The sequence below is a fragment of the Fundulus heteroclitus genome, chromosome 13 (genome assembly GCF_011125445.2).
Source record: "Fundulus heteroclitus isolate FHET01 chromosome 13, MU-UCD_Fhet_4.1, whole genome shotgun sequence".
Taxonomy (NCBI): domain Eukaryota; kingdom Metazoa; phylum Chordata; class Actinopteri; order Cyprinodontiformes; family Fundulidae; genus Fundulus; species Fundulus heteroclitus.
The window spans coordinates 8701400-8727427 of record NC_046373.1 but is presented as its reverse complement, the minus strand read 5'-3'; the positions used below and the strand labels follow the sequence as shown (position 1 = coordinate 8727427).

The window sequence follows — 26028 nt, the reverse complement described above, 5'->3', positions numbered from 1 at the left end:
CTTTTTTTTTTTTTTTGCTGCAAGGCACCAGTCCTACCAACTGTGCAGCCATAATTAGATCATTAAAAATGTTTTTGCCAACAAACTTGTGATGGACGGTCTCCACGTTCAGAAGTTACCCGACATCTTGTCCTTTGACTCTGGATATCATCGATGGGTTTAGACAAGTTGATGCATTTATTTAAGGAGATGTAAAATGTAAGAAATTAAATCTAGCATAAAATATAATTATTGGAATCATGAAATATCTTAGGACTGCACGGTGACGCAGTTGTCAAACCTGGTGCCTTGCAGCAAGAAGGTCCATGGGTTCGAGTCCCAGCCTGGGATCTTTCTGCATGCTCGGGTTCTCTCCAGGTACTTTTTCCCTCTAAAGTCCAAAAACATGACTGCTAGGTTAATTGCCCTTAGGTATGGTTGCCACTCCTATGTGTCTCTGTGGTGCCCTGTGATGCACTGGCAACCTGTCCACGGTTATACCCTGCTTCTCACCCACTGGCGGCTGGAGATAGCCACCCCCCGCTTACAATAGACAATAGATGGATGGGATGAATTATTTCAAACATTAAACCGCTGAAACACCTGTATCAGGCGGGAGTCTGAGGAACAGTGCTATTGCTGCTTTTATGAGTTTACAACTGCGCCTGCAATCATTGTGAAGCAGTGCTTTTCCAGACCTTAGATAAGATAGCAGCAGATAACTTAACGATGCTGTAGACTGCTTATCACTGCCACGAATGAGCGCTTCCAGGGCCACTTGTCATACAGAGAGAGAGAGAGAGAGACAGGGGATTGGAGAATAAAATAAAATATGGCAGCCCAATAAATTGATCCCGCGGCAGGACTAGAGCGCAACGAAAGTACTTGGGAACGGCAGAGAGATAAAAGTGCTATCAGGTCCATCTAGTTCCTCTTTAGGATAGCAGGGCTGCAATGGCACCTCCCTTTAATGATTTTTTTTTTTAATGCCTGTTGGTTGCGCTCCAGTTTACTGAGTTTCACCTGTTATCATGAATGGCGGCTTATATAACCCCCTGGACAAGAAAGAATAAAGTCCTCGCCACTCTGCTCCACTCCTTTTGTGTGACAAGCGGCAGCCTAGACATAATTTGGCTCCCCGGCTAGGGTTGGGTAAACCTGATACAAAGGACTCCTTTTTTTAGTGTGTGCGCGTTATCTGCGGCGGAAGAGGCGCGAGCTCCCACGGGGTATGTTGCCAGGCAACCGTAAGCCCCACCCCAGCAGCCGTTCTGGACTCACCTGGGCCGCTGTCACGTGACGCGCTGGGTTCAGCCAATCGGGAGCGAGAACAGGTGCTGCCAGCCGAAGTTTCGGCCGGAAAACCTACTGGTTGAGCGGAGGTTAAGCCGCTCCTTATAAATATGTAAGCCCATTTCCTTCAAGACCTGTGCGAGAGTGGAACCATTTAAACAGGAGCGACAGTAAAGGCCACACGAGCCGGGGTTTTTCTTTATTAGTGCATTTTGAGGAGTCTTTAAAATGGAGAGCTCGTCGACCCTCTGAAGGATTGTTCTCACCGCTAAACCAAGTTCTGCGCTTCGACGAGGAGCAGATACCGAGCGCCAAACGCTTTGGAGTCACCTTTGCACTGACAGAATAAAATTCACCCAGCGAAGTTTTTTTTTTTTTTTTTTTTTTTTTGGGCCCCTTTAACTGTCCCCGTCGTGTTCTGCATCTCAGGTAAGAAGAGGCCGCCCGGGCACATTTCTTTTCTCTCCTCTGCGCGTTCTCCGCATGTGAGTCACACTGTGATTTTCGCTTCGGTTCCCAAAGACTCATTGAACCAGTTTTACAGAGAGAGAGAGAGAGAGAGAGAGAGAGAGGCTAAATATGGTTCCGCGGGTTATTCGTGGGATTAGAAGGTGAAACTTGGTTCCCAGGAATAGAAAGCATCCCAAAATGTAAGACGACGGCGAGTGATGGCCTTCGCTCGAGATGCGATTTAGCAGACTTTTTCCAAAGCTCTGGTTTTTACAGAGGTGCACCGATCATCAAGCGGCCAGACATCGGAATTGGCCGGTTTTTCCGGTCAAGAAGTGATGTCTAAAAAAAAAAATATCTATTTACTAATTGAATAGAAACTATGAACCGCCACCATGTGTTGCCTGTAAATAACCCAATGTTGATGAATAGAGATAATGGATCTTTTAAAGGTAAATGAGTGCACAAGGTTGGCTGTCACTCTGTGCAGAGTCACAAAGCCGCTGCTTAGTTACAGGCCCCCAAAACCATCAGTGGCCATAAAAGCTTACCTTTTAACACAGGCCATAAATCTAAAAAAAAGACTTCTCTTTACATATTGAGAATGAGAATGCTATTACCTTTGGTTTCAAGTGCCTTAGCAACGTTAAACTGGAGGATCTAAAATTGTTTTAAAATGCACATTTAAGATGAAAGGAATTGGCAAATAATAATCTTCGCTTTTGGACTCGTGTGTTAACGTGGTTGCAGTCTGATGCTGCGGGTTTAGCCCTTACTTTGCGTTTAAGTTTGATTTGCTCCACAAGGGCATCCCAGCAAATTGTTTTTTTTTTAAATTTGAAGGTGGGCCTGTTAAACTTGATTCCGATAGACCTGCGTCGAAACGCTGTTAGACGTGCCGACGTCCTTAACAGGAAAAGAGGCTCCTGATAGAATCCTGCTTGAGGCCCAATGCAACACTGGGCCGGCCCTGCCTCAAAGCTAGATATATTTAGTATCAGTGAGGTGTTTAGGAAGCTACTTTACAATATAAAACTGTACTTTCTGCATGTCGAGACATGAAGGTGCACGTTCTAGGTTTATTACTAGGGCTGCAGGAGAGCAGGTGACAGCAGGGCTGAAGAGAGTACAGCAAAGTTGCTGTGGTTTATCGTTTCGAGTGTTTCAACCTCTTTCCATTTTAAGAAATATCAGATAAAGACTAGGGACATGTGCTTTGTTGCATAAATGGGGACGATGTTATGACTCTTTCATTTTCAGTTTGATTCAAAACTGCTACTTCTATTTGTATTGGCTAGAAATAGCCACATCAGTTCATTATTATTATTATTATTATTATTATTATTATTATTATTATTATTATTATTGTTATTATTATTATTATTATAACTTGTATGTCTGATATGCCTGCAAATTGCCCTTATGTGTGAGTGTGTGCACATGATTGTTTGTCCTCTGAGTCTCAATGTTGCTCTGTTGCAAACCCATTAGGGTAAGCAGGTTTAGCTAATGGATGGATGGCCTGATATCTCAGTAATGACTTAAATTTTTTTTTTCTATAAGGGCTATAGTGCAACTTACCAGCAATAAAGCTGGAAATCTGTGTCGGCCAGGAAAAGCCTGATCAGAACCTCTAAGGTTGTAAACATTATTGTTTTTTTAAAATCAGTTATTTCCCAGTACCTGGTTTTCTATGAGATCCACTGTGGTGAATCTGATCAGATATTTTTTTTTCTGAGGACAATAACATATGGAAAAGGGAAATAAATATCCTCCAGGTGCTTTTATAGGATTAGAGGCTTTGAATCCAACACAAAACAATTGTTTTTCTATTTTTTCTTAAAATCTTAGAAGAAGTGCATCAAAGTGCATACTGTAGCTTGATGGAGGCTGAAAACAGTGGAAGTTCTTTGTGGTGCATTGAAAATCCTATTTTGAACTAGCGTTACTCATGTAAATTAGCGATAAAGTAAAAGTGATTCAATCTTTTTTACAGGTCCAGCCACCCATTCAAGATGACAGAGAGGGCCCCGTGGTGGAAGGTGTTCATCCCAAAGAAAAAGGGGGACCTCAAGGAACCGTCGCCCTTTGGCCCAAACTTCGACCCTTTTGGAGCGCCAGAGAGGCCCAAAGATCCATCTTCCGCCTCCAAGACCACCGACCAGACGGTCCCCGCGCAGGGCTCCAACCTCCTCAGCGACGAAACGTTCGACGACTCCAAACTGGATTCGGTGTTCAACGAGCAGACGTGCCGCAGGAACATGAAGGTGTCCCGTTCGGGCCGCTTCAAGGAGAAGAGGAGGCCGCGCTCGACCCTTCCCATCGAGGGGAGCGGGAGGGAGGACATACGGTGACCCCCCCTGACAAGAAGGGTCGTGTGTATCAAATGACTCGTAATATTGCTTTAAAAGAAGGAATGGGATTTAAATAGCCGACGGAACTTCAGTGTCACGAGGCGTTTGCATTGTACTGTACAGAATGTTGGTGATGATGTTCGTGTGGGGTTTATCCCAACTAAGCAGGATTCTGAATATGAACTCAAATGTATTTCTAAGATGATCGGCCGTTTGGAAGGGCTACGTTTACAAATGTTTCATGGCTGTTGAACCATCTTGCACGTGGAATGTCACAAGCGTAACTCAAAGGACAAACGTGAGCAGTGATGGAGCACTTATAGCTTGTCTTGCACGGGCCGGTGCCACATCCCCCCCCCTATGAAAATAGTCTGTAAAGGTATCACGGCATTAACGTGCAAATGTAAAACAGAAAGGTGATGGCATCGAATGGTGGATTCGTCCAGGGTTTACCCCCGCCTCTCGCCCTCTGCTCTTTTCTGTAAGCGTAAAAGACGTAGATGCCTGCTTTTTTTTTTTTCCCAGCGAGCTGACCAGCAGTGGAGAACATGCGCTGCAGGAGGGGTGCACTAACACAACGCACAACCTGCCTGATTAAGCAGATGTTGAACAGTTGAATCTGGTATGATGGGAAACATTTTAGCGGTTTTGAGACCACACACTTTTAAAGCCTCAATTTAACCTTGATGCCCTTAACCGACCCATGCCTATAGTCCTGATTCCCCTTTCTCTGATTACAGCTCATCAAAATCATAATAACTCTTTTTTATTTTAAAAAGTGTTTTTTCTCTATAAAATGAGTGGAATAACCCCTCGGGATACCATAATTGCCAATATTTCTATAAAATTTAATGCAAAGATTTTACTGATGATATATCTATATAAATATATGTAAATATATTTTTAAGATGAAGGATAGTGCCACTTTTTGCAAGGCTTTTTGCAAGGCTTTTTGCAAAGCGCTTGACTCTAAGGGGTCTGAAGGATTCCAATGAAGGTGAATCGGATGCACAACACTTACCAGCAGAAAGCAGAAGCTATTTTTATGAAGGATTCAAATAAATCGGGCATATTTTTTTTAAGGTTTGTTGCAAAGCTGCCAGTACTGAAAAATAATTTGCTTTTGATATCCAGATGAAGATATAAGATGTGGGGATCTTGTTTAAAAAAAGGAAAAAGAAACAAAAAGAGCTGTGTAGTTTTAATCATCTGTGAATGCTTTATGTGAAGGCCAGATGAGAAATAAATGTGCGACAGCTTCCTGTACCACTGTGTGTCTGTTTGTGCTTCAATAACCTTCTTAAGATGAACATTTAAAGCTAAAGTTGGTTTTGGTTTTGCCCCCTCACCTGGACAGAGCGTCGCTCGGTGCTCTTTGGACGGGAAAAAATAAATACGCTTGAGAACAAAAGCTGAAGGTTAGCCGGAAATTCTGTCTTTTTGTCAGCTGTTGATGCCTTATGACTCACTTATGAAAGCACCCAAGTTAAGTAAGTGTTTATACACAGAGCCTGCGGCGTGCGTCAGTCCCATACGCGGATCTTACCTGTGCCGCGGCATTCCTTCGCACCTGCTAAAGCTTTGGGTGTGACTGCATGAAATACGCGTAAGGGTTATGAAGCATTGTTTCTTTAAAATCACATTAGCATTTTTTTGGTTTTGTTTTGCTTGATCTGCAACAGTTGTCTCACGGTAATCAAGGCACAACAGGTCAGACAAGAGCTGGATTGTGAAAACAAAACGTGCGTAAAGGAGGGGATGTAACGGCGCGCTTTCGACACAAGAGGGCGAGCTTGTGTCAACCTTCTGTCGTTGAGAGGCTGAGGGGACGCGACCACAGGTTAAAGCGTCGGTCTAGATCTACGTGTTGATTTCCACTGACTCGGTTGGATCGTAAAACGATTGAAGCGTCTAGTTTACAGTCGCAGGTCCCGCTCTCTCGCCATTGGCCCCTGCGCTCACAAGGTGGGGCTTGGCACGGAGCGCCTCCTGCGGAGCGCCTTTGCTGTGGCTGATCTGGACCAGCGCTGCACAAACTGAGCGCATTTCGCCGTGGAAATACATATAGACGTGAGATAAAGAAGAAAAAAAAATTCTGTGAGAGTTTCTTTGAAGGTGTTTACAGGACCCACGGATTGAACGTTTGATCCGCGGCGTCCGTATTTGCCTCATTAGACTAAAAATAACTTTGTCACGGCTCCGTTATATGAGGCGAGCACCATGAGGACGCTGCTGTGCCGAGCTCTGTAGTACCAAAGCTGTCTCTGCGCAGCTAGGTCGTTATTTCAAGGTAAGGGACGTTTATTTTAATTATTGCACACTTTTGTGCTACAAGTGGATTTTTTGTTGTTGTTGTTGTTTCTGCAAACCCCTAAAGTGCAGGAACAGTTACAAAGTATTCACTCCCCTTGCTCTTATCCCATTTTGCCACGAACTTTAATACAATGTGAGAGGGGGTATAATGTCATAGGTCAACGCAAACTTGTAAAGTGAAAAAAAGATATGATTTAATTTATTTATTAAAAAGATATCATTTTATTTATTTATTGTTTTTATTAATGCAAAGAGTGTGCTGCATTTGCATTAAGCCGTCCAGTTTCCCTTCAGTTCCTGCAGCAAGTATTTTATGGATGGGACTCGAACAGCTAGTGCTTTAATCAGCGCACATCCTCCTTTGCAAAGTATGTCAAACTCAGTCAGATTGGATATAAGCTGTATGGGAATATTAGGTAGTTTTCAAAGCTCGCCTAAGTATCTGCACTGGAATGAGGCCTGGGCTTTGACTGGGCCGTTATGACATATAAACCAGCATTGATCTTGCTGCTCTGTCTGACTGTTTACGGTTGTCGTCATGTGAAAGGAGAACCTTTGCCCCCGTCTCAAATTCCTCGCAGCGCCCCACAGGTTCCAGTCATGGTCTAAACTTCAGCTTTGACCAGCTTCCCCTCTCTCTGCTAAAGAAAGGCGCCACCATGATGCTGACACCATCATGGCACCAATAGTTGTCCTGTCAGTAGGTTCTCCTACCTGAGCTGTGGCTCTCTGCAGCTGCTGCAGACGTACCTCAGGCATCTTAGCTGCTCCTCTGATTCATCTTCGCCTTCCCCTGATAGTCAGCGTTGACAATCAGGGGAAGGCTTGCGGCAGTGTCATCCTCTTTCCCTTGTCAGATCACGGATAGAACAATGCTTGCTTGGTAAGATGCTTACAGCTTGAGATATATTTTTATAAGAACTCTGCTTTAAATTGCTCCTTGTTCCTCGCGATGTTTGCTTTCTAATGTTCTCCAACAAACCCGTGAGACCTTCACGGCACAGCTGGATTAAGGCGTCGTCGGTACTGAAGGCATCTGGTTGCGCAGCATTTTATTTCAGGGTCCCAGAGTAAAGAGACTTGGATACGAATGCTCAGCACACGTATCGGGTTTTTATTTGTTAAAACGATTGAAAGCCGTGAAGCATTTTCCTTCCTCGTCAAAGCGGTGCGCTACTTTGTGTTGCCCTGTCACATAAAATCAAAATGGTTGTGCCCCCTAACAAGCTAGATCGATCGTATTAAGAAGCTAGATTGATCGTATTAGACGCTATAAGTCACAAAGAATGACATATGGACCTCTGAATCCTGACTAGCTGTCACCCGGGTTGTTAGGTTTTTGCTTGCAATCAGTTGGAATGGCACAGCATTTTTATTGTGCTTTAATGAACTCTATTCATGCAAATATGACAGCCAATCCAAAATCAGAACTTGCCCTTTGTTGACGCTTAACCCGGCTTGTCACTATTCATATTCTATTTCAGTGTCACCCTTTCTTTTGATTTTTAGCTGTCTTCCTACTTAAAATGGGTTTGTTTGTGCTAATTTCCCCATTACTAATTAGACCGTAGTAGGATGGAAATAAGCACCGGATTTGTTTTAAATGCAGCATGTTTTTCCTGACTTATAAAGTGCTTCTTATTCAGGCGTAATCTGCAAACAGTCCCAGTTACGCGCCAGAGTCAAACGAACTCTTCTTTGCTCTGAAGAGCCCAAACAACCTTTGGGGTCAAAGTTAAGAAAGGCTGATTCAGACAGTGTAGCACCTGCTTGGCTAAATCTTAGCCGACCGCTGTCAGGCTTCTTGGTTCTTTGTACATGTAAACGGGCCTCATCACACATGCTCCTGGCTCCCGTTATGAAGATGGGAAGAGCAACGGTGGACAACCTGCAATTGGGAAACATGCGGAGCTTAAGCCGTGCACATATAAACACGGAGGACAAGGGAGCTTCTTTTAAACAACAATACTGGTCCTGTTCTGTTTTTATTAAATTGCCAGGGAGGAGCGGGAGCAAATTCCACAGAGGGACGAGTGTGCAAAAACATCAGGATGCGTTCAGTCCAACTTGTCTAAAACGTTTGCCAGTGAGCGGATGTCTCGGAGGCTTTTACAGGGTTAGAACTTGCTGACACCATCCTGGCGCCCAGCAGGGGTGGATCGCTGATTAGGAGACGTCCAGGACGGGGGAGAGAGCTGAGCATTTTCAGGAAAAACGCGCCGTCTTCCTCTAGTCTCTCCTCGACGAGTTTTCCATCCGCTGAGGGCCTTTAGTCACTCAGCGGCTAAAGGGTAGGGGTCCGGTACTTTTCACACAACAGTCCCCATTGTTCCCATCCCGAGCCCGGGCCTCGGGGCATTGTGGTGAAGACGAGTTAGACAGAGCTGTATCGGGTTTCTGGCAAGAGGATGGAGGGCTTTCTGTTTCCTGTTATGTGCTGTATGGCTCTTCCTGTCCAGGAAAAAAAAAGGCCAGGAGGTCATCATATGCAGGCGCCTTTGCACAGAAGCAGCCTATGAAGACGGCATGAAACAGGAAGGCCGGCAGCAGCCGCACTGAAAAAAAAAAAAAAAAAAGCAGCCGCGGTAATAAAGTGTGCATTGTCTTCTGCAGGGACCCGAAGCGTCGGCATGCCAGCCCCGCCTCCTCCCCCGCCGCCCCCGCTGGGGCCCCCTCCACCGCCTCCGCCCACCGCCGCCCTGCCACAGGTGAGCCTCTCTACCTCTACGCCTTTCTCATCCGTATGGAAACGCTTGTCCGCGTCCGTCTACCTGACACCTGGAGGCGGCTGTTGCATTATTGATTGACGTCGGCGAACACACGGAGAAGTGGACACTGGGTGACAGGAAGGTATAAGGTTTCCACGGCGGACTCACCGCTGTCCTCGCTTGAAGCGAGCAGGTGCATGGAGCAGGCTGAAGAAGCGACCGAGTAACCTCAGCTCACTCTGCTTCTCTGTGAAGAAGATGTGCAGGAATTTATTGGAAAAAATAACATACATTCCCTTAGTTCATCTGTTTTTCTTCATTTTGGTCTGATTAGTGTGTTAAGAGTCAGTTCGATCAGCAGTTTATATGAAAATGATCCGATACTCCTCTACATAAGCATATGAAGACCAATTATTTTCAGAAGTAACCTGTTTTGTAGCTGGAGTCCACCTATATGTAATTTCATCTCTGTCTATCTGCAGCTCACCTGAGAGGTTTGTTAGAGGAACTTTAGCGCGTACAAACGGAGTCATGAAGACCGTGGAACACACCGAGAAGTTTAAAGCAAGGCTACATGTCAGAATGGCCCAGTCAAAGCCCAGGTCTGCTTTAAAATGAGAATCTGTGGCGAGACTTCACTCAACACCTTCAGCTCAATCAAACGACTCAGTCTGATTGAGCTGAAGGTGTCTTGCAATAGCCTCGTGAGACCATCCTGATCTCGCGAGATTTCAAGGTTTCACTCGCAGATCAGTCTGGCTACTCTCCGTTAAAGAAAATTTGGAGCCGTTCACCAAAAGAACGTCTAATCAGCGTTGGCGTTGAGGCGGGTTGAGGTGTGACGCAACGAGAAGCGCGACAGTTCAGTCTAAAGAACATGGCGGCTTGAGCCGATGAAACTAGCGTTAGCGTGGCTATCGAGCAAGTTTTATCGGAATTACAGAGTATTTCTTCACTGAAAGAAGAGCAAAACACTGCTCTGGAGGCTTTTCTCAGAGGAAAAGATGGTTTTTGCTCTTCTCCCGACTGGTTTCGGCAAGAGCTTGTGGTTGTGTTTTCGTCGTCGCTGTTAGTACGTCATATGCTTCGTTGATCTGATTGGTTTATTTGGCCTGTCTATCACCAACATAGGCCAATCAGCTAACCAGTATTTTCGCCCCTTCCCAAAATTACTTCAACGGAAGGTTTCCAGATGGATATGCGGAGCAAATCCATCTGGCGGAGTCAGGTTAGTTTTGCAAAGCATGGGCAGAAATTTCCGTCAGGATGTGCGGAGCTGGCAGACGCTTTTAATTTGTAACGCATCAGTTTAAAATCATTTTCCTAATACTTTATGTTATGCAGCTTAGAATTATGCAGCTCTTTGAGTTTTTTGTTATCACATGAAATCTCAACAAAAATCAATGTTGTTTGTGGTTGAAGTATCACAATATTAGAAAAAAAATAAAAATAATATCAGGAGGTATTAATATTTGTGAGGATTTATTTTCTTTTATATCCCACTATAGGGTTTTGTGGGATTGCTTACAAGTATCATTAAGCACATAACTGATGTAAGAACCATTTGTTTTCGGCCCCCGGTGAGACAGTGCCCTTTGGAGCCTCCTCAGCTCCATCCTGGCCGAGGAGGTGGAAGGAATGCCCTGTTGGCCGACATCCAGAAAGGCGCCAAACTCCGGAGGGTCACACAGGTCAACGACCGCAGCGCTCCTGCAGTGGACGGTTAGTCCCACGGCCTTCTCATCTAATCAGGCGGAGGCTTGATAGGGAGTCTATTTTAAAAGGCCCTGGTGTGATGTCTTCTAGCAAGAAGGGCATGAAAGATGAGCGTGTGGGAGAAGGTTATATAGGTCAATGGGGGGGGGGGGGTGTTGTTGTGTGTCTGTGGTCTATATTTGGACACATGCACACAAACTGGACCCAGTTACACTTCAGGAAGGACTGCCTATAGAGGCTACTGAAGCACAGCAGGGAATGCATGTCAGGGATAATCTCCCCGCTCGTTTTTTTAGGATCTGAGTTACATTTTGGAATCATTCATAGGAAGTTATGAGTCGGAGAAAGCGCTGTAAATGTGACAACAAAAATTTAACTTCTATTCACAGAAAGCGCCAAGCGGCATTTCAGTTTTAGACGCAGTTAGTGCCGATACAGAAGTCCCAGGTTACTACACTGCAAAAACGGATCTAAAAACAAGTAAAATGTTCTTAAAGTTAGTCTATTCGTCCTTGATTTGAGCTGGTAAATAAGATTATCTGCCAATGGAATGAGTATCTTTGCCCCTAAAATAAGATCATTAGACATCCTACACTTGAAATAAGATGATGGAGATGAATTGTTCCAATTTTAAGTGGAAAAATCTTATTCTATTGGCAAATTATCTTATTTACCTGCTCAAACCAAGGACAAATACAGTCATTTAAAGAAAATGTTACTTCTTTTTAGTTCTGTTTTTGCAGTGTATAAGTACAGGGCATTCTAAGTGTCTCTATTTAGTATAGCATTAATTCAGCTATTTGGTTTAGTGTACGGTATCTGCTTTTGAAATTCCCCAGTGTCTGCAGCACTAAACCAGGAGCACTGTATATCAGAGAAATAAAGAGAACAGACATAAACTGTGAAGGACTTTTTGTTAATGAGAGACACTGCACTGCAAAAAGGGAACTAAAAGTAAGTAAAACTTTCTTGAAACAAGTGTATTTTTCCTTGATTTGAGGAGCTAAATAAGACTATTTGTCAATGGAATGAGTATTTTTACCCCTAAAATAAGATAATTAGATACCCTGCACTTGAAATAAGAAGATGGAGATGAATTGTTCCAATTTTAAGTGCAAAAATCTTATTAAATTGGCAGATAGTCTCATTTAGCTTCTCAAATCAAGGAAAAAATACACTGATTTCAAGAAAATTTCACTTACTTTTAGTTCCCTTTTTGCAGTGTGCAGGTAAACAGCTTGATTAATAAGATTACCTTAGACTGAAATGACAGTAATATATTAGCCAATCCCAAGTCGAAGCGATTCTATTGCAGCTGGAGACGAGAATATAAGTTTTGATCCGATGCACATCCGAGTTATTTAAGATGAACTGAAGGGTCGAGTTGGGATGTATGTATTTGACTTTACTGACATGCCTTTATTTTTGTACAGCACATCAAGATGACATTTGTCGTGTCTTGATGCCATATTATCTAACTTAATGCTCCATCAATGTTAATAAAATCAGTGTGACTCACATGTTTGAAAATGCTTTAAAGATTTTAAAGGACGACACAACCACACAACCTTTGAGGGCTACGTCAGTGTTGTCACTGGCTCCTGCTTAGCGTACCTTGGTCATAATTGATGCTCTGCAGGCTGCAGTGTCTGCTTGTATTGATAGCTCAGGGCTAACTTCAGAAAGCTACCGTAACATTTTTCATCACAGTTCCAGGGAACTAATTATGTACAGACAAGACGTACTGAAAATGTGACACATTCCTAAACATTTAATAACTAGTGTGTCGGCTGCTCTCTGAACAGCTTTCCCCTACACCTACAGGTTCCTGAGCACAGCATGCAGAGCAGGTCACGTTCCTCAGTCAGACAGGAAGCTGCAGCAGCCGATACGGTCTCTCCTTCACTGTGTTTGTTACTGTAGGGGAGTGGTGGCCTAGTGGTTAGAGCGCAGAGCTTCGGTCCCAGAGTTTCTGAGTTCAACTCCCACAAGCTGCCATTCTGGGTCTCTGAGCAAGACCCTTAACCCCCAATTGCTCCCCTGGCGCTGCACAGTGGCAGCCCACTGCTCCCCAAGGGGATGGGTTAAGATGCAGAAGTGAATTTCTCCATTGTGAGATCAATAAAATAAAATTATTATAAAAAATAATTTAATGGCATATTTGTTGGATTAACAAATAGTTTACACTGCCTATACGCGCACATGCTGTCTTTTAAAAAATGTTCACACCTGCTTTTTGTGTCTCTGCTCTGTCTTCTCAAACCCCCAGCCGGTCGAGGCAGATGACCGTTCCCACTGAGCCTGGTTCTGCTGGAGGTTTTCCTTCCTGTTAAAGGGGAGTTTTTCTCTCCACTGTCGCTTCATGCATGCTCAGTATGAGGGATTGCTGCAAAGCCATGGACGATGCAGACGACTCTCCCTGTGGCTCTACGTTCTTTCTGGAGGAGGGAATGCTGCTTGTCAAGACTTGATGCAATCTGCTGGGTTTCCTTAGAAAGGAAGCTTTTTGACTAACCTGTCTGATTTGATTAGATTGACTGCGAAAAGTGCCTTGAGATGACGTGTGCTGTGAATTGGAGCTACTATATAAATAAAAATGATTGAACACGACATTGCAAAACACTGAAACATTGCTCACGTTAGGTGGGGCTGACAGAACAATCTTAGACAGAACACTAAGAACAGGAGTCTGCAGCTAGGCTTAGGAAACACGGGTAATTAAGGATGCCTTGATTGGACTCAGATCTGATCCCTGAGTGTCAGTTCGATAATTGCAATCTTCCTATAAATCGATTTCTATCATTTTGATTGAATTTAATGGCCACTGCTGAGGTATTGTTCTTCATTAAATGTAACTCTTACATGCATGTGTTTTAGAGCTCAAGTCCAACACTGGAGACGTTGGCGCGTCTCAAAGCTCCTCAGCTGGAATGGCTCCCACAGCACCCGCGATGAGTGGACTGTTTGCAGGAGGCTTTCCCACTCTCAAGCCTATAGGTCATAGAGACTTAGCAGGCAAGACCTCAGGTGGGTTCAAAGTGCCTTGTCCTGAACACACTCGGTTTTTATTTATTTTATGACTCTAATCATGGTTCCTGTGTTGGTCTGGTTTCTATCAAGTGTCTCGGTCGAGCTCGGCCGTCTCTCTGAGGCCGCAGTGGAACCCTCCCGCATCGAGTGACTCGAGCTGCCGTCCAGAGTCCCACAAGACGCCAGAGATCCAGAACTCCTTCCAGCGTCTCCTCACTCCCTCTGCCTCCGCTCCTCCCTCCCCCTCTCACAGCAGGAAACACCCGCCACCTTTCCCTATGTCTTCTCCCCCCACACCTCCGCCCGCCCCTCCCTCGGTTCCTCCCCCACCTCCCCCGCCTCAAGCCTTCCAGGATCGACCTGCCTTCAAGCCTCCCGCTCTTCCCTCCTGCCCTCCTCCTCCTCCTCCCCCTCCATCCCAGATCACCAGGCCAACGTGGCTGCCCGTCCAGCATTCTCACCACGCATCGGTGACGCAGCCATCCACTCCGCCTCCTCCGCCTCCACCTCTGACTCACCCGCTTCCTTCATCCATGCCAGGGGACCGCTCATCGGGTTACTTCTTCTACTCTCCGCCTCCCGCTGCCGCCTGCTCTGAACCGTCCAGGTTCCCCATCCTGCGTGACAGCCCCCTCGGGCCTCCTCCACCACCGCCTCCTCCACCGTTACCTACGTCCTTCACCCCAAGCTGCCCAACCAGCCTCCCACCACCGCCACCCAAAACTGCCCCGGTGTCCTCACCGGCCATGCGCTCGCTGCCTCCTTCCTACCCTTGCAGCCTTCCCACTCGGCGGCCGCCAGCCGTGCCCAGGAGTTTAGGTGATTTTGTTACTTGTTAAAAAAATAATCTTGCAAACCTTTTTTTTTTTGCTCTTGTTTTAAATTGTTTTGGTTAATCATTTATTATTTTAAACATTGTGATACTGTATTTGAGTAAATCTTAGATTTTTGTTCTGGATGAGTTTTAAGTTTGTCTCTATTTCAAATGAAAACTCACATCTCATTAAGACTACCATTATGAATAAAGGTTTAGTTATTATAATAATAGGGTTATTATAATTAATAAACTGTGACTGTAGATATATATATATTTAAGTCATTGCAGTTGCATGTACCATATTCATCGCCTTCTATAAACGGAATAGAGCAAAAAAAAACATTGGGTAATAGATTATTATGACACTCAGGTGAGTGTAAATAAGCTGATTCTCTGATTGTCCTTTTGGTCCTGTCTATTATTTATGGCCTTCTGATGTTCAGTGTAGTGGACATACATTTTTTAAAATTAATCAATCAATCAATCAATTTTATTGTCAACTACACTTTGCATTGCAATCGAAAATTCAGTTCCAGTACAACTGTCCATCACATACACTTAACAAACATTTTGGGGGAACGATTGACTGAGGCCTTGCGTTGCCAAGGAACACAGCCAGTTAAAACCTTTTTACCTAAAAATTTCAACAATTGGAAGATCTAAAAAGTAAAACTGGTATTGCACATTTCCCCCCGTAGCTAGGAGGATAAAAAAAGACAGCAGAATCTCATTATCCAGAGTTAACACGGTCAGTTTTTTTTCTTTGTCAGGGCTGCTGAGATACCGACAATACGTTCCCAGCTCCTACCTGCAAGGTTTTCATAAAAAGAACCAAAAGTTAAACCAGGAGGCAGTGAAAAGGTGCAGCAACAAATACAGTCAACCTAAAATAGTTTGACTTAAAAAGTGCTTGGATTGACTCCATCCGTCTGTTCACTGTATGTGAGAGGAAACAGAAACTGCTCTTTGCGGACCTTCCTGCAGAGTGCAGGTTGGGTTGTTTGGCAGCTGTCATTAAATCCAGTGGTGTGGGTTGTGTAACCCTGTAGTCTGGGTGGGCTTTGGGAGTTTATGCAACCTCTGTGCTTTTTCTCAGAGTAACAGGTAAATATAAAAACTATCCGGCGCGTGTGAGCTGGCTGGAGATGAACCCATGGTGTCTTTGCATGTGACCAGATCAAACTGCTGACACGGTCCCCCTCTTCTCTCTGACAGGTGTGAGCCGGCTGCTGGCTCCGCCCCCTCCTCCACCGGCACGTTCCCCCAACACAGAGTTGACCACCCGCACTCTTCCCCCTCCGCCACCCCCACCTCCATTCAGCCTCAGGAATGGACACCACAGTCCGGGTAAAGTTTCAGCATTTTACTGCGTCCTAAAGAGAGCATGTACAGTTATGATGGGGGGAGAAAAGCACACAACATTTGAATTGTAGGGTTTGATGTATCTTGGATTTTTGGGGAGTGCTTAAGTTTTTCTGAAAGGCTTGGTTTTGTTGTTGTTTAATAGAAAATGTCCTGGAAAGATCTGTCATGCGTGATTTTATATACTAGATGTTAGATATGAAATTATGTAATTTTGTAGCCTCATAAATATGGCTCTTCTGGAATGCGTCAGTTTTGCTAATTGATAAATAATTTTTTTTTTATTTGTCAAAATTACTAATAGGTTGATGATAGGTCAATTTAATAAGCACCTTAAATGAGTTTATTTACGTGTCAATGAGATAGTAAAAGCAGAATGAAATATTTAAATATTAAATTTAAATAATCATACATAATAAATACAATTATTCATAATTGCAAAAGTAATTCTGGATTTATGTATTTATTATTTTTCTAAATGTATTTGTATATTTTTTTAACCAGTGGCATATTTATTATAGTATTTGTTTTGAACTAAAAAAAATGGTTACACACTTATTCAGTTATTAAACAATTTCTTTATTTATTGATTTCTTTATTTGTGGCACCTTTTGACCTCCGTAAGTAAAGGCTTAAAGACAGCTGTGAGGTGAAAGGTTTACAAAACCTACACTATGCCTGGTAAAGAAGGGACAGCTAAGATGGGACACTCCCGGTTCTGTAAGCCTATTGGACCTTTTGCATTGTGATAGTGACTAAAATGAACTGACTCCATTTAACTATAGAGAAGTCGTGAAGTTTTGTGAAGATCATGAAGTTTTATTGGATCAGAACTCTGATCCGATGGAAGTAAAACTAACCTGCACATTTTCACTGATAGTTGCATCTTTTCTCTCCAGTGGATGACTTTGAATCCAAGTTCCAGTTTCACCCAGAGGAAGACCTCCCCCCACCTGATGAATTCAAGCCTTTCCCTCGTGTCTACCCAAGCAAAGAAAACAGGGGTAGCTCACTCTGAACACACGCAGTACCTTGCAAAACTATCCACTGCCCTTTTCCACATTTTGTCACGGTAAACCCACAAACTCTAATGTATTTTAATCGGGATTTCATGGGACAGACCAACATCAAGTAGTGCACAGTTGTGGGTTTGAATGAGAAGGATGCAGGCTCTACAAAATTTTGAACAAATGAAAATTTGGAACGTATGACATGCATTTGTATTCAGCCCCTTTTCCCCTTACTCCCCTTTAAAAGAAATCCATCACAAACAGATGCCTTCAGGAGTTCCCTAAGAGAGCACCTGTAAGCAAACAGCACCTGAGCAACAAAGCAGACAGTGTTGTGGAGAGGTTTATAGCAAAGTTAGATTACAAAACAACACCATAAGCTTTGAACATCTCACAAAACACCATTCAATCCATCATGCCAAACAAGACAGCAACAACTGCAAAGCTACAATAATAAGACATAGACACCCAAGAGAAGAGAGCATTGAACAGACAAAAATGGACTTGATGAAAGAGTGGCGAGAAAAATTAGAAAGCCATTCTGCTTGTTAGCATCAACCATGTAGGGTACAAAGCAAACGTGAGGAAAAAGATGTGTTTTTTTTTTTGCTGTGTGTGTGATAGAAATATAACGTTTCAGATGCCCCTAAACATACTGTCCTCGCTGCGAAACATGGTGGTGGCAGCATCATGCTGTGGGGATGCTTTTATTCTGCAGAGACAGGGAGGCTGGTCAGAGCTGATGGCTGGATCAGTGGAGGTACATACAGGGCTGCTTAAGACAAGAAACTGAGCTGGAAATTCACTCTCTTGTGGGAAAACCCACCGTAAAATACAGTCAGAGATTAGGTTCAATCCGTCCAATCAGAAAGGGCTAAAGGTATTTTGCGAAGAAGAATGGACATAAATTTCAGTTCCTCAATGTCAGAAGGTGGTATAGATATACCCCCAAAAGAGTTGTAGCTCTAATCCTGTTCAAATAAAAAATACTTTAATATAATAAATGTTATACCAAATATTGACTCAGCAGGGAGGAATACAGATAACTGCCTCTCTTTTTTACAATTTTACCTATAAAAGAACATTTAAATTATGTGTTCTTTTCCATCGACCTCCCATTTACTTAACTGGGTCACTTTTTGTTGGTCTCTTGCAAAAATACATTCCAATTAAACACATTCAAGTTTGTGGTTGCAACCCAAAAAAAGGGGAAAAATGTTCAAGGGGTGTGAAAACTTTTGCAAAACAGCAAATCATCTTTGCACCTTCTCCCAGCCCTGCAGCCTCATCTTGTTTGCCTTCTCTTTCAGTGAACCCCAAGCCCCCTGGGATCAGGACACACCTCAGATGACTCGCTGGGCCTCCGTCTTCCTTTCTCGCTCCGGCAACGCTCCTCCTCGGTCGTGTGACGGCTCCAGATCCTCGCGAAACAGCCACAGACATCTCATCTATGTTTAGCGTGCGCGCGCGAGTGCTGCGTGAGCGTATGAGGGTGTCAAACAGGGTCCGGCCTTATTCTGACTGTGCGACCTCTGACCTTTTCCAGCACGGAATGTTTTCAATGTGTGTGAGGAGGAGGGCTCGACAGACCGAATGATCTCTACACATTAAGTCCACGGACAGCTTTACATCTTCTTGTTTTTTTGTTTATACGTTTTTATCAGTTTAGACATTAATGGAAGGATGGAACAAGAAGATTTTTGTCATCATGAATGACCTCGACACCAGATTGTTTACTGCCTTTATAGCCACAACGTTTTGAAGACATACAAACTTGTCTTAGACGTAGGCGTTCTGCTGCGTTCAAGTAGGATTTTATGCAGAATTTGGTCAATTTCACTTTTTAAACATCTTAACTGGCTGAAGAAAAAGCACTTTTTTGTGGTTGTGCTGCAAGTCGCTTTAAAAAAGACCCAAAATGTGCATTCAGACACATACAGATTAGTGGTGCTCCTTTGAGTTACTGCGACTTTTAATTTTAGAAACTGTTTTAGGACAGACATAGTAGTGGTTGGGGGGGGGTGTTTGAGGTTTAGATTTTATTAACAATTAATAAATGATTGGTGCTGCTCTCATCTTTCCAATAGCCGCCAGCCCAGAGTTTAACACTTGGGAGGACAGTGTCACCTGCTGGTTAAATGTGAAAGTGTCAGCAAAATTAACCAAAGTGGACACAAGCGATTTCATCCACACAGCTCTACTCCATTTCCGGTCATGTCTGGTGTGGAAGGCTGATCGGAAAAACTAAATAAAGGTATTTGAAAATAAAGTGTACAAACTTTTATACCCCATCTGTGGTGAGACCATATAGACAAGTGAAAACCCAGTGGTTGGTGTTTTTATTATTATACTACTAAAACTACTACAAGAACTAAAAGAAAGTGGCAAACGTTCAAACAAAAGTGATCACATTACAAAAAAAAAATGTATGCTGAATACAGCATAAAGGACAGTAAAATGAACACATTTTCCAGTTTAAAAGCAAATTCAAGATCATTTTGTGCAGTCACAGCCATTTTTGAAAAGTTTAAATTTTGCTTTCAAAATAGATTTAAAAAAAAGATCTTTACAAAACTATCAGGGTAAGAAACCTAAGAAAAGGGAAAGGGAATCTCTAGTCAGATAAATTTAGGCATTTTTTAAGATGCAATGGAGTCATTTCACGTACTGTTCCAGTGAGAAATTTACAGAATTTTATCATAAGTCTTTATTTTGGGGCAAATAGGGATGCATTTAAACAAGTTTTCAAGGGGGAAATTAATGCAATGCATCCAACAAATAATTGGAGTTTTAAAAACATGAATCTTTAAGAATGACCATAAGTCTTATTAAAAATAGTAGAGTCAATTTAAACTGGTTGATTCTCAATATAGACCTAGCTTTTACACCTAATTCACCAATAAGCTTTAGGGACTGTCTTGTCAAAGTAAAAGGTGCATAACAGCTATTTTCATGTAAAAAAAAGGAAATTATGATAAGAGGAGTGGTGGTAAAACATCCAGCAACAGAATTTTGCTAAGAGTTCATTGAAGGTCAAGAAAAGAACATGGTTTCTCTGCAACTATCTGACATCCAACCAATTATCAGTGGGGGTGTATGTATATATTGAAGGCAGTTTGTATAATTTGCAGGTTCTGTTGATTCTTCTGAACTTCTGATTGTTCTAAAATGAAATGTCTTCGATTATCCTATGGTATGTAACTAAAACAGGCCCAATATTTCCTTTCTTTGCTATTCTTGGTTTTTAAGTACCTCTATAGCTCTGTACCAACTCACATGGATCTGTGAGGGTCTAAACTCAAACATTGTTAACCGCAGATTTGCTTTAGTAGGAGTTTAGGTCGGAAAACTTCGGTATAAAAAAAAAAAAACGGTCTGCTTAAAATGTACGAGACAAGCAGGTTGACAGACTCCACAGGCCCGTACTGCTTTAGATAACCTGAGAACCTCTGCATTCAAGCATTTCCAGCCGCCATGTCACAGTTCGTCATGTTTGTACGTGAACTCTCTTGACGATATGAAGCCGTCCTTGTTTTTGTCCTCTTTTTCAAAGATATCCGCCGCCATGTTCTCATGTAGCGTGTCATTGGACGGGTAGCCGTAGCGCTCAAACTCCTTCTTCAGATATTCTTTCACCTAAAACAAGCAAACAGAGGGAGGCGTGCGGTGAACAAGGAGTAACGGAGATAAGAAGAAAAAAAACAAGAAGTGAAATATTGAAGAAGTAAGGAAGATATAAAATAAAATAAATAACTTTCTGCCTTGACATATTTTGACTAACTACAGTGGGGCAAAAAAAAGTATCTAGTCAGGCACTGATGGTGCAATTTCTCCTACTTAGAAAGATGAGAGGGGTCTGTAATTTCAATCATGAGTACACTTCAATTATGAGAGACAGAGAAAAAAAAACAAGGAAATCACATTGTAAGATTTTTAAAGAATTGATTTGTAAATTTTTGGTGGAAAATAAGTGTTTGGTCACCCACAAACAAGCAAGATGACCCGCCCTAACAGACCAGTAACTTCTTCTTTAAGAAGCTCTTTTGTCCTCCACTTGTTACCTGTATTAATGGCACCTGTTTGAGCTCGTTATCTGTATAAAAGACACCTGTCCACAGCCTTAAGTAGTCAGACTCCAACATCAACCATGGCCAAGACCACAGAGCTGTTGAAGGATACCAGGAAGGAAATTGTAGACCTGCACTAGGCTGGGAAAAAAATAATCTTCCAAACAGGTTTGGTTGAATAAATCAACTGTGGGGAGAGAACCCAACAGATTTGTGGAGCATTACTGCTTTCGCTACAGTGCTCCGCTTGATATATATTCACAAAACTTTATTAGATATTATTTTAGGATTATTTCAAGTTCAAGGGACACAGACATGGAAATGAAAAAGAGAAAGAAAGGAAGAGAAAAATATGGGGCAAAATGCTAAAAGCGAGAAAAGGTGACAAAAACAGAGTAGAGGAAAAAGAGGGAACAAGTTAACATCCTTGGAGTCTGCTTCTACACCTGCAGAAACGGATATAAAAAGAACAGCAAAACCAACCAATAAAGTATTACAGCTACAGACAATCAGTGCCCTGATGACATGACTGAAAAATATGTGGTATTATTTAATACAGGACAGCACACAATAGGCCCACCTCATAATGGATAAAAAAAAAATAACGTTTAGATGCTTTCTCAATGTCTGGTCTTAAATTCAATTAATTGCCTTAGCTTGACCTTAAACAGGCCGTTCATGCTTGGACCAAAGTTCCTCCACACTGCCAATTATAGCAACCCTTGATGGCAGTTAGGTTTATTAGGTTGAAGTGGCAATTACTTCTTCACATAGGGTCTGGTTGGTTAATTTCTCCCCCTCTATCTGAAACATTTAAGTCAATAAAAAAATAAAAAAAAGCAAAAGCAGAAGAAATCTGTTGGAGTCAAACAGTCTTTCATGGCACTGAACTTATTGCTTGAGTTCACCTCATGTTTGGAGAGCCTCCAGTCGTCATTGAGGTCCATCTCCTGGAAGGACTCGTGAGACCTCGGCCCGTTTCTGATTTCGAGCAATTGAACCAAGAAGGTCAGCGTGCTCTCGGGCGGGATTTTACCTGGTCGCAGATGACATGGCAACAAGTCGGTAAAAAACAAAACTGTCAAAAGATTACTTCAACAAAACTGTGATCAGATTGTTTTAGAAGTTGAGCCAAGCTTTTGGATATTTTGGTGTGTGTGTGTGTGTGTGTGTGTGTATATAAAAGATGGTTAGGTCCTTTAGGGTGAAGGTTTTGGTTAGTGTGGCTTGTGCTTACCAGACTAACAGCACAGTATTGTCTGCATGCTCCATGCTGAGTCAAAGTAGACGAATGTCACAGAATAAAGCCTCTATTTAGCAAGAAAGTCCTGGAAAACCATTGAAGTCAAGGCAAAAAAAATAAATAATTAAGAGAGACTAACCGCTTCCAGCAGCATGCATTGGAGACGGAGTACAGATGAGGTCTCGTTACCTTTCCCTTCTTTCCCATAGGCCAGGGCTGGAGGTATCACCAGTTTCCTCTTCTCTCCTGAGCACATGTCCTGCAGCCCCAGATCCCAGCCTTTGATTACTTCCCTGATCCCCAACGTGAACCACATTGATTGCTCACCGTGCGTCTGACTGGGGGAAAAAAAAAAACGTAATAACAGAGAAGCCATTTAACAGTGTCGCTTTCCTTTACGCAAGACAGTCAGGAGTAAGAGCTGGAAATGAAAACAACCTGTTTGCTTGTATTTGCACTTCGTATTTCTGTGGGAATAAGTACTTTTTTATAGATATTCCGTGGAATTTTCTAAGCAACGCGACAATGTATGACCTTAATTAGGGGATAAAACTTTTTTTTAGCTTTATTAACTAAACGAAAATTTGATTTCACATGCGTCATCAAAAACTATAAAGCAATATTAACGGTTCTGAGTGTCAGGCACTGTCTTTGGTTCCCGTTTGTGTTATTTGTTGGGGCATGGGGGTGCTATAAGATTCTCACAGTATAATGACATAGGGTAAAAAAAATAAATAAAAGAAATCCACAGTCACTAAAATTCCTTAAATAATATACACCTCAAAAATTAAAAACATACAGAATATATTTGAACGAGAAATATTATTTATAAGAATTTAATAAGAAGAGCTGATTAGCTGGTTTATTGATCAGGCTATTGGCTCAACTAGTGAAATTGCATCTGATTGTTGGACAACTGTAGTTTTATAATAAAATGTTTCCAAGCATTCCAATTTGTCATTCCTGTCTCGTAAGAGACGATAAGATGTAGCTGGCGGATGTTTCAGTCAGCTAACCAGGCAGTGTGCAGCAACAGGTGGGCAGTGAAGCATTCGTCACACAGCCGCAGAAGACTGGTCAGTCTCATTAAAAGTAATTCAAAGTCTATTAGACTGGACTTCCTGTATCTTTACTTTTATAAAATACTTATAATCCCTACTTCTAAAACTCTATTTTGGTTGTGGTTTAGTTTTTTTTTTTTTTTTTGGGAGGGGTCATACAACCACCCCTTCAAACCTTTTTGTTAAGTGCCCTTTAAGGGGCTCCAGGTACTTTTGGGGGAACTCATCCTTTGTTTTAATCCCCCGATGCCTACAAACAAAAGAGTAACCAGAAACTTGGCGCACAGACTAGCTGATCAAGAGATTTTCAGTTTAGGAGTGACTAAAACTTTCTTTTGTTACATAAGGGAAGAAAAGTGTTCTAGTCTCTCTTATAGAACATGTTAGAACTTCGCATGATCCACCCGGAAAAAAACATCAACATCAGTTCTTCTCCCTGCTTTGTTGTAAATATGACGCCTTTTTAATAAACACGGAGCCAGCCACGGACACTCTCCGTACCTGGAGTAAAACATGGTCCCGTTCTCAAAGTAGCCGTCATGATGCACCAGCAGCATGTCTCCGTACTTGGACTTTCGGTGACAGATGAACGGCCTGTGCAGAACCTCTATCTCCACCTCAGCCTCCGGCAGCTTGCCGCCGCTGGCCGACGCCAGCATGGAGGAGCCGAGCAGGCTCAGCAGAATCAGCAGCATGCTCACACGCTAAATGTCAGCAGAAAGACGCAGATCATCAGAAAAAAAAACATGAAGCACAGAGGCTGCCGCAGCTTCTCCTCTACGTGGCAGTGACGCGCCAGTGTACACAAGCGGCTGCAGGGCGCTTTCCCCCCGATTGGCTGCTTTTCACGCAAGCCCCGCCCACAATCTCTAGTTCTAATGTGAAGATCTTCATTGATGTTTTTCTTGTTTATTTGATTTGTTTTAATCACATTTACACTCAGGCGGTCATTCTTCATACTGCTTCAACAATGTTTATCTTCATGTTTCTGCTAAAGGATATTCATGTTTTCCTCTTACTTGGAATAGCAAGGATGTGCAGCCCATAGACATAATATAAGAGTAGACGCGTCATTGGGCGGGTTCTGCCTATGCTGCGATGCGTCAGAGCGTCCGCCATCTTAAATGTGGCAAATCTGCAGTTACTCAGTCACTTAAACAGTATCGGAGGGACTTTAATCTCTGAATATACTTTGTATTCATAGTATTTTTTTTGTTGTAATATTACAAGTTTATTTTCGTATCCCTTTAGCTTCATTCTCCTGAATTTATTCTCCTAAAGAATAAAAATATTTAAAATAATCTAACCTGGCCCTATTACTCCAGGAGTAAAATTGTGAGTGTGTATTCTGGAAATGTTCCCCCTTAATTCTCATGATATGACGTTTTTATCATAACATTATCACTTTTGTGTTTGTTTGTTTATTTTTACTTCATTGACCTAGGACTTTTTTCTCTCATTTTATTAATTTTACCTCTTTAATACTCACCCAAAAAGTCTGTTCCTAAAGGTTCACATGTGACACGGTTTTATGAAATAATGAAGACAACAATGTTTAGATTTAACAAATCGATCCTCATAACATATACACACACAAATATAAATATATATATATATATATATATATATATATATATATATATATATATATATATATATATATATATATATATATATATACATATATATATATATATATATATATATATATATATATGTGTGTGTGTGTGTGTGTGTGTGTGTGTGTGTATTTATTGCAGCTCAGGAATGAGGCATCTTCTCTGATTCACGTTCACAATAACAGAACTGAACTTTTTTCTGCCACATACAATATGGCGGTGACGTTGACGTGCGAACCTGCACCCTATGACGCGTCTACGTATATGATGTCTGTGGTGCAGCCAGTGATCTTAAAGGGGAACGCACTTTAAAAGACAACACCCATACGTCATTTACACCAACGCCAAAAATAAGACAGAACTTCACCATCTTTTGTAATTTCGCATCTCAGATTCCATCATACCATTGTCTCTTTGTAAAAAAAAAAAAAAAAGGGGGGGGGGGGGTTACTGACAATTCCTCTGTGCATCATTCTGACTAAAAAGCACTCATGAATGTAATATCATGTATATTAAGCTACAATAGATGAGGCTTGTTACCTGTAAGTGGAGAACAATCATATTTACCGAAAACAAAAATTAGTAAATTGAGTTACTGAAATAAATGGACCCTTCCATAACATTCTAATTTACTGAATGGATCTGTAAAGGAAATGAAGAAGGCTGTGTTTTTAGGGATGTATGAAGCCTCCATGAGTTCAGACGTTGAGCAAGTCCTCTTGAAACTGAAATTAGAGCTTCACCACTGTCTCACATTTTCAACCTTGCACTGATTTTAAATGAAATCCCGTTGCACTACAAACATGCCCAATTGGTATCCTCCTAATAAAGATGGTGACCCTCTGAACAGAGAGCAAGACATGATATATATTTTTTGGCCACCAACTCTATCCTGTCACCTTCTCAGTCAGGCTTGGGAAGAAGCCACAGTACTGTTACCGATGTCATTAAGTGAAAAACGGGTAATAATGTATCAGTGTTTGAAAACAGAATACTGAGACAATCT

The 26028-nt window shown here is 42.3% G+C and overlaps 3 protein-coding genes across 3 annotated transcripts; 2 read left to right on the top strand and 1 right to left on the bottom strand.

Moving 5' to 3' along the window:
- Positions 1-1321: 1321 nt before the first annotated feature.
- LOC105934281 (proline-rich protein 15) lies at positions 1322-5342 on the top strand. The gene is made up of 2 exons (XM_012874193.3): positions 1322-1701; positions 3719-5342. The coding sequence occupies exon 2, from the start codon at positions 3738-3740 to the stop codon at positions 4074-4076; it is 339 nt and encodes a 112-aa protein (XP_012729647.1). The 5' UTR covers positions 1322-1701; positions 3719-3737; the 3' UTR covers positions 4077-5342.
- A 606-nt stretch (positions 5343-5948) lies between these two features.
- wipf3 (WAS/WASL interacting protein family member 3) lies at positions 5949-19301 on the top strand. The gene is made up of 8 exons (XM_012874200.3): positions 5949-6366; positions 9003-9097; positions 10687-10819; positions 13691-13840; positions 13934-14662; positions 15876-16007; positions 16922-17026; positions 18343-19301. Exons 2-8 carry the CDS (start codon positions 9020-9022, stop codon positions 18381-18383), a joined length of 1368 nt encoding a protein of 455 aa, XP_012729654.2. The 5' UTR covers positions 5949-6366; positions 9003-9019; the 3' UTR covers positions 18384-19301.
- LOC105934287 (peptidyl-prolyl cis-trans isomerase FKBP14) lies at positions 18701-24322 on the bottom strand. Its single transcript, XM_012874199.3, has 4 exons — positions 23905-24322; positions 22532-22680; positions 22008-22135; positions 18701-20668 (listed from the first exon to the last, which is right to left on the bottom strand). The coding sequence occupies exons 1-4, from the start codon at positions 24096-24098 to the stop codon at positions 20510-20512; spliced, it is 630 nt and encodes a 209-aa protein (XP_012729653.2). The 5' UTR covers positions 24099-24322; the 3' UTR covers positions 18701-20509.
- Between the last annotated feature and the right edge of the window lie 1706 nt (positions 24323-26028).

Excerpts from the sequence above, each read along its gene's own strand:
- LOC105934287 (XM_012874199.3), bottom strand. The coding sequence starts at position 24,098 with ATGCTGCTGATTCTGCTGAGCCTGCTCGGCTCCTCCATGCTGGCGTCG. Across the intron at positions 22,681-23,904 it reads GGGACCATGTTTTACTCCAG|TCAGACGCACGGTGAGCAAT; the intron begins GTACGGAGAGTG and ends TTTTTCCCCCAG. Across the intron at positions 22,136-22,531 it reads CTATGGGAAAGAAGGGAAAG|GTAAAATCCCGCCCGAGAGC; the intron begins GTAACGAGACCT and ends ATCTGCGACCAG.
- LOC105934281 (XM_012874193.3), top strand. The coding sequence starts at position 3,738 with ATGACAGAGAGGGCCCCGTGGTGGAAGGTGTTCATCCCAAAGAAAAAG.
- wipf3 (XM_012874200.3), top strand. The coding sequence starts at position 9,020 with ATGCCAGCCCCGCCTCCTCCCCCGCCGCCCCCGCTGGGGCCCCCTCCA. Across the intron at positions 14,663-15,875 it reads AGCCGTGCCCAGGAGTTTAG|GTGTGAGCCGGCTGCTGGCT; the intron begins GTGATTTTGTTA and ends TCTCTCTGACAG. Across the intron at positions 16,008-16,921 it reads GAATGGACACCACAGTCCGG|TGGATGACTTTGAATCCAAG; the intron begins GTAAAGTTTCAG and ends TTTTCTCTCCAG.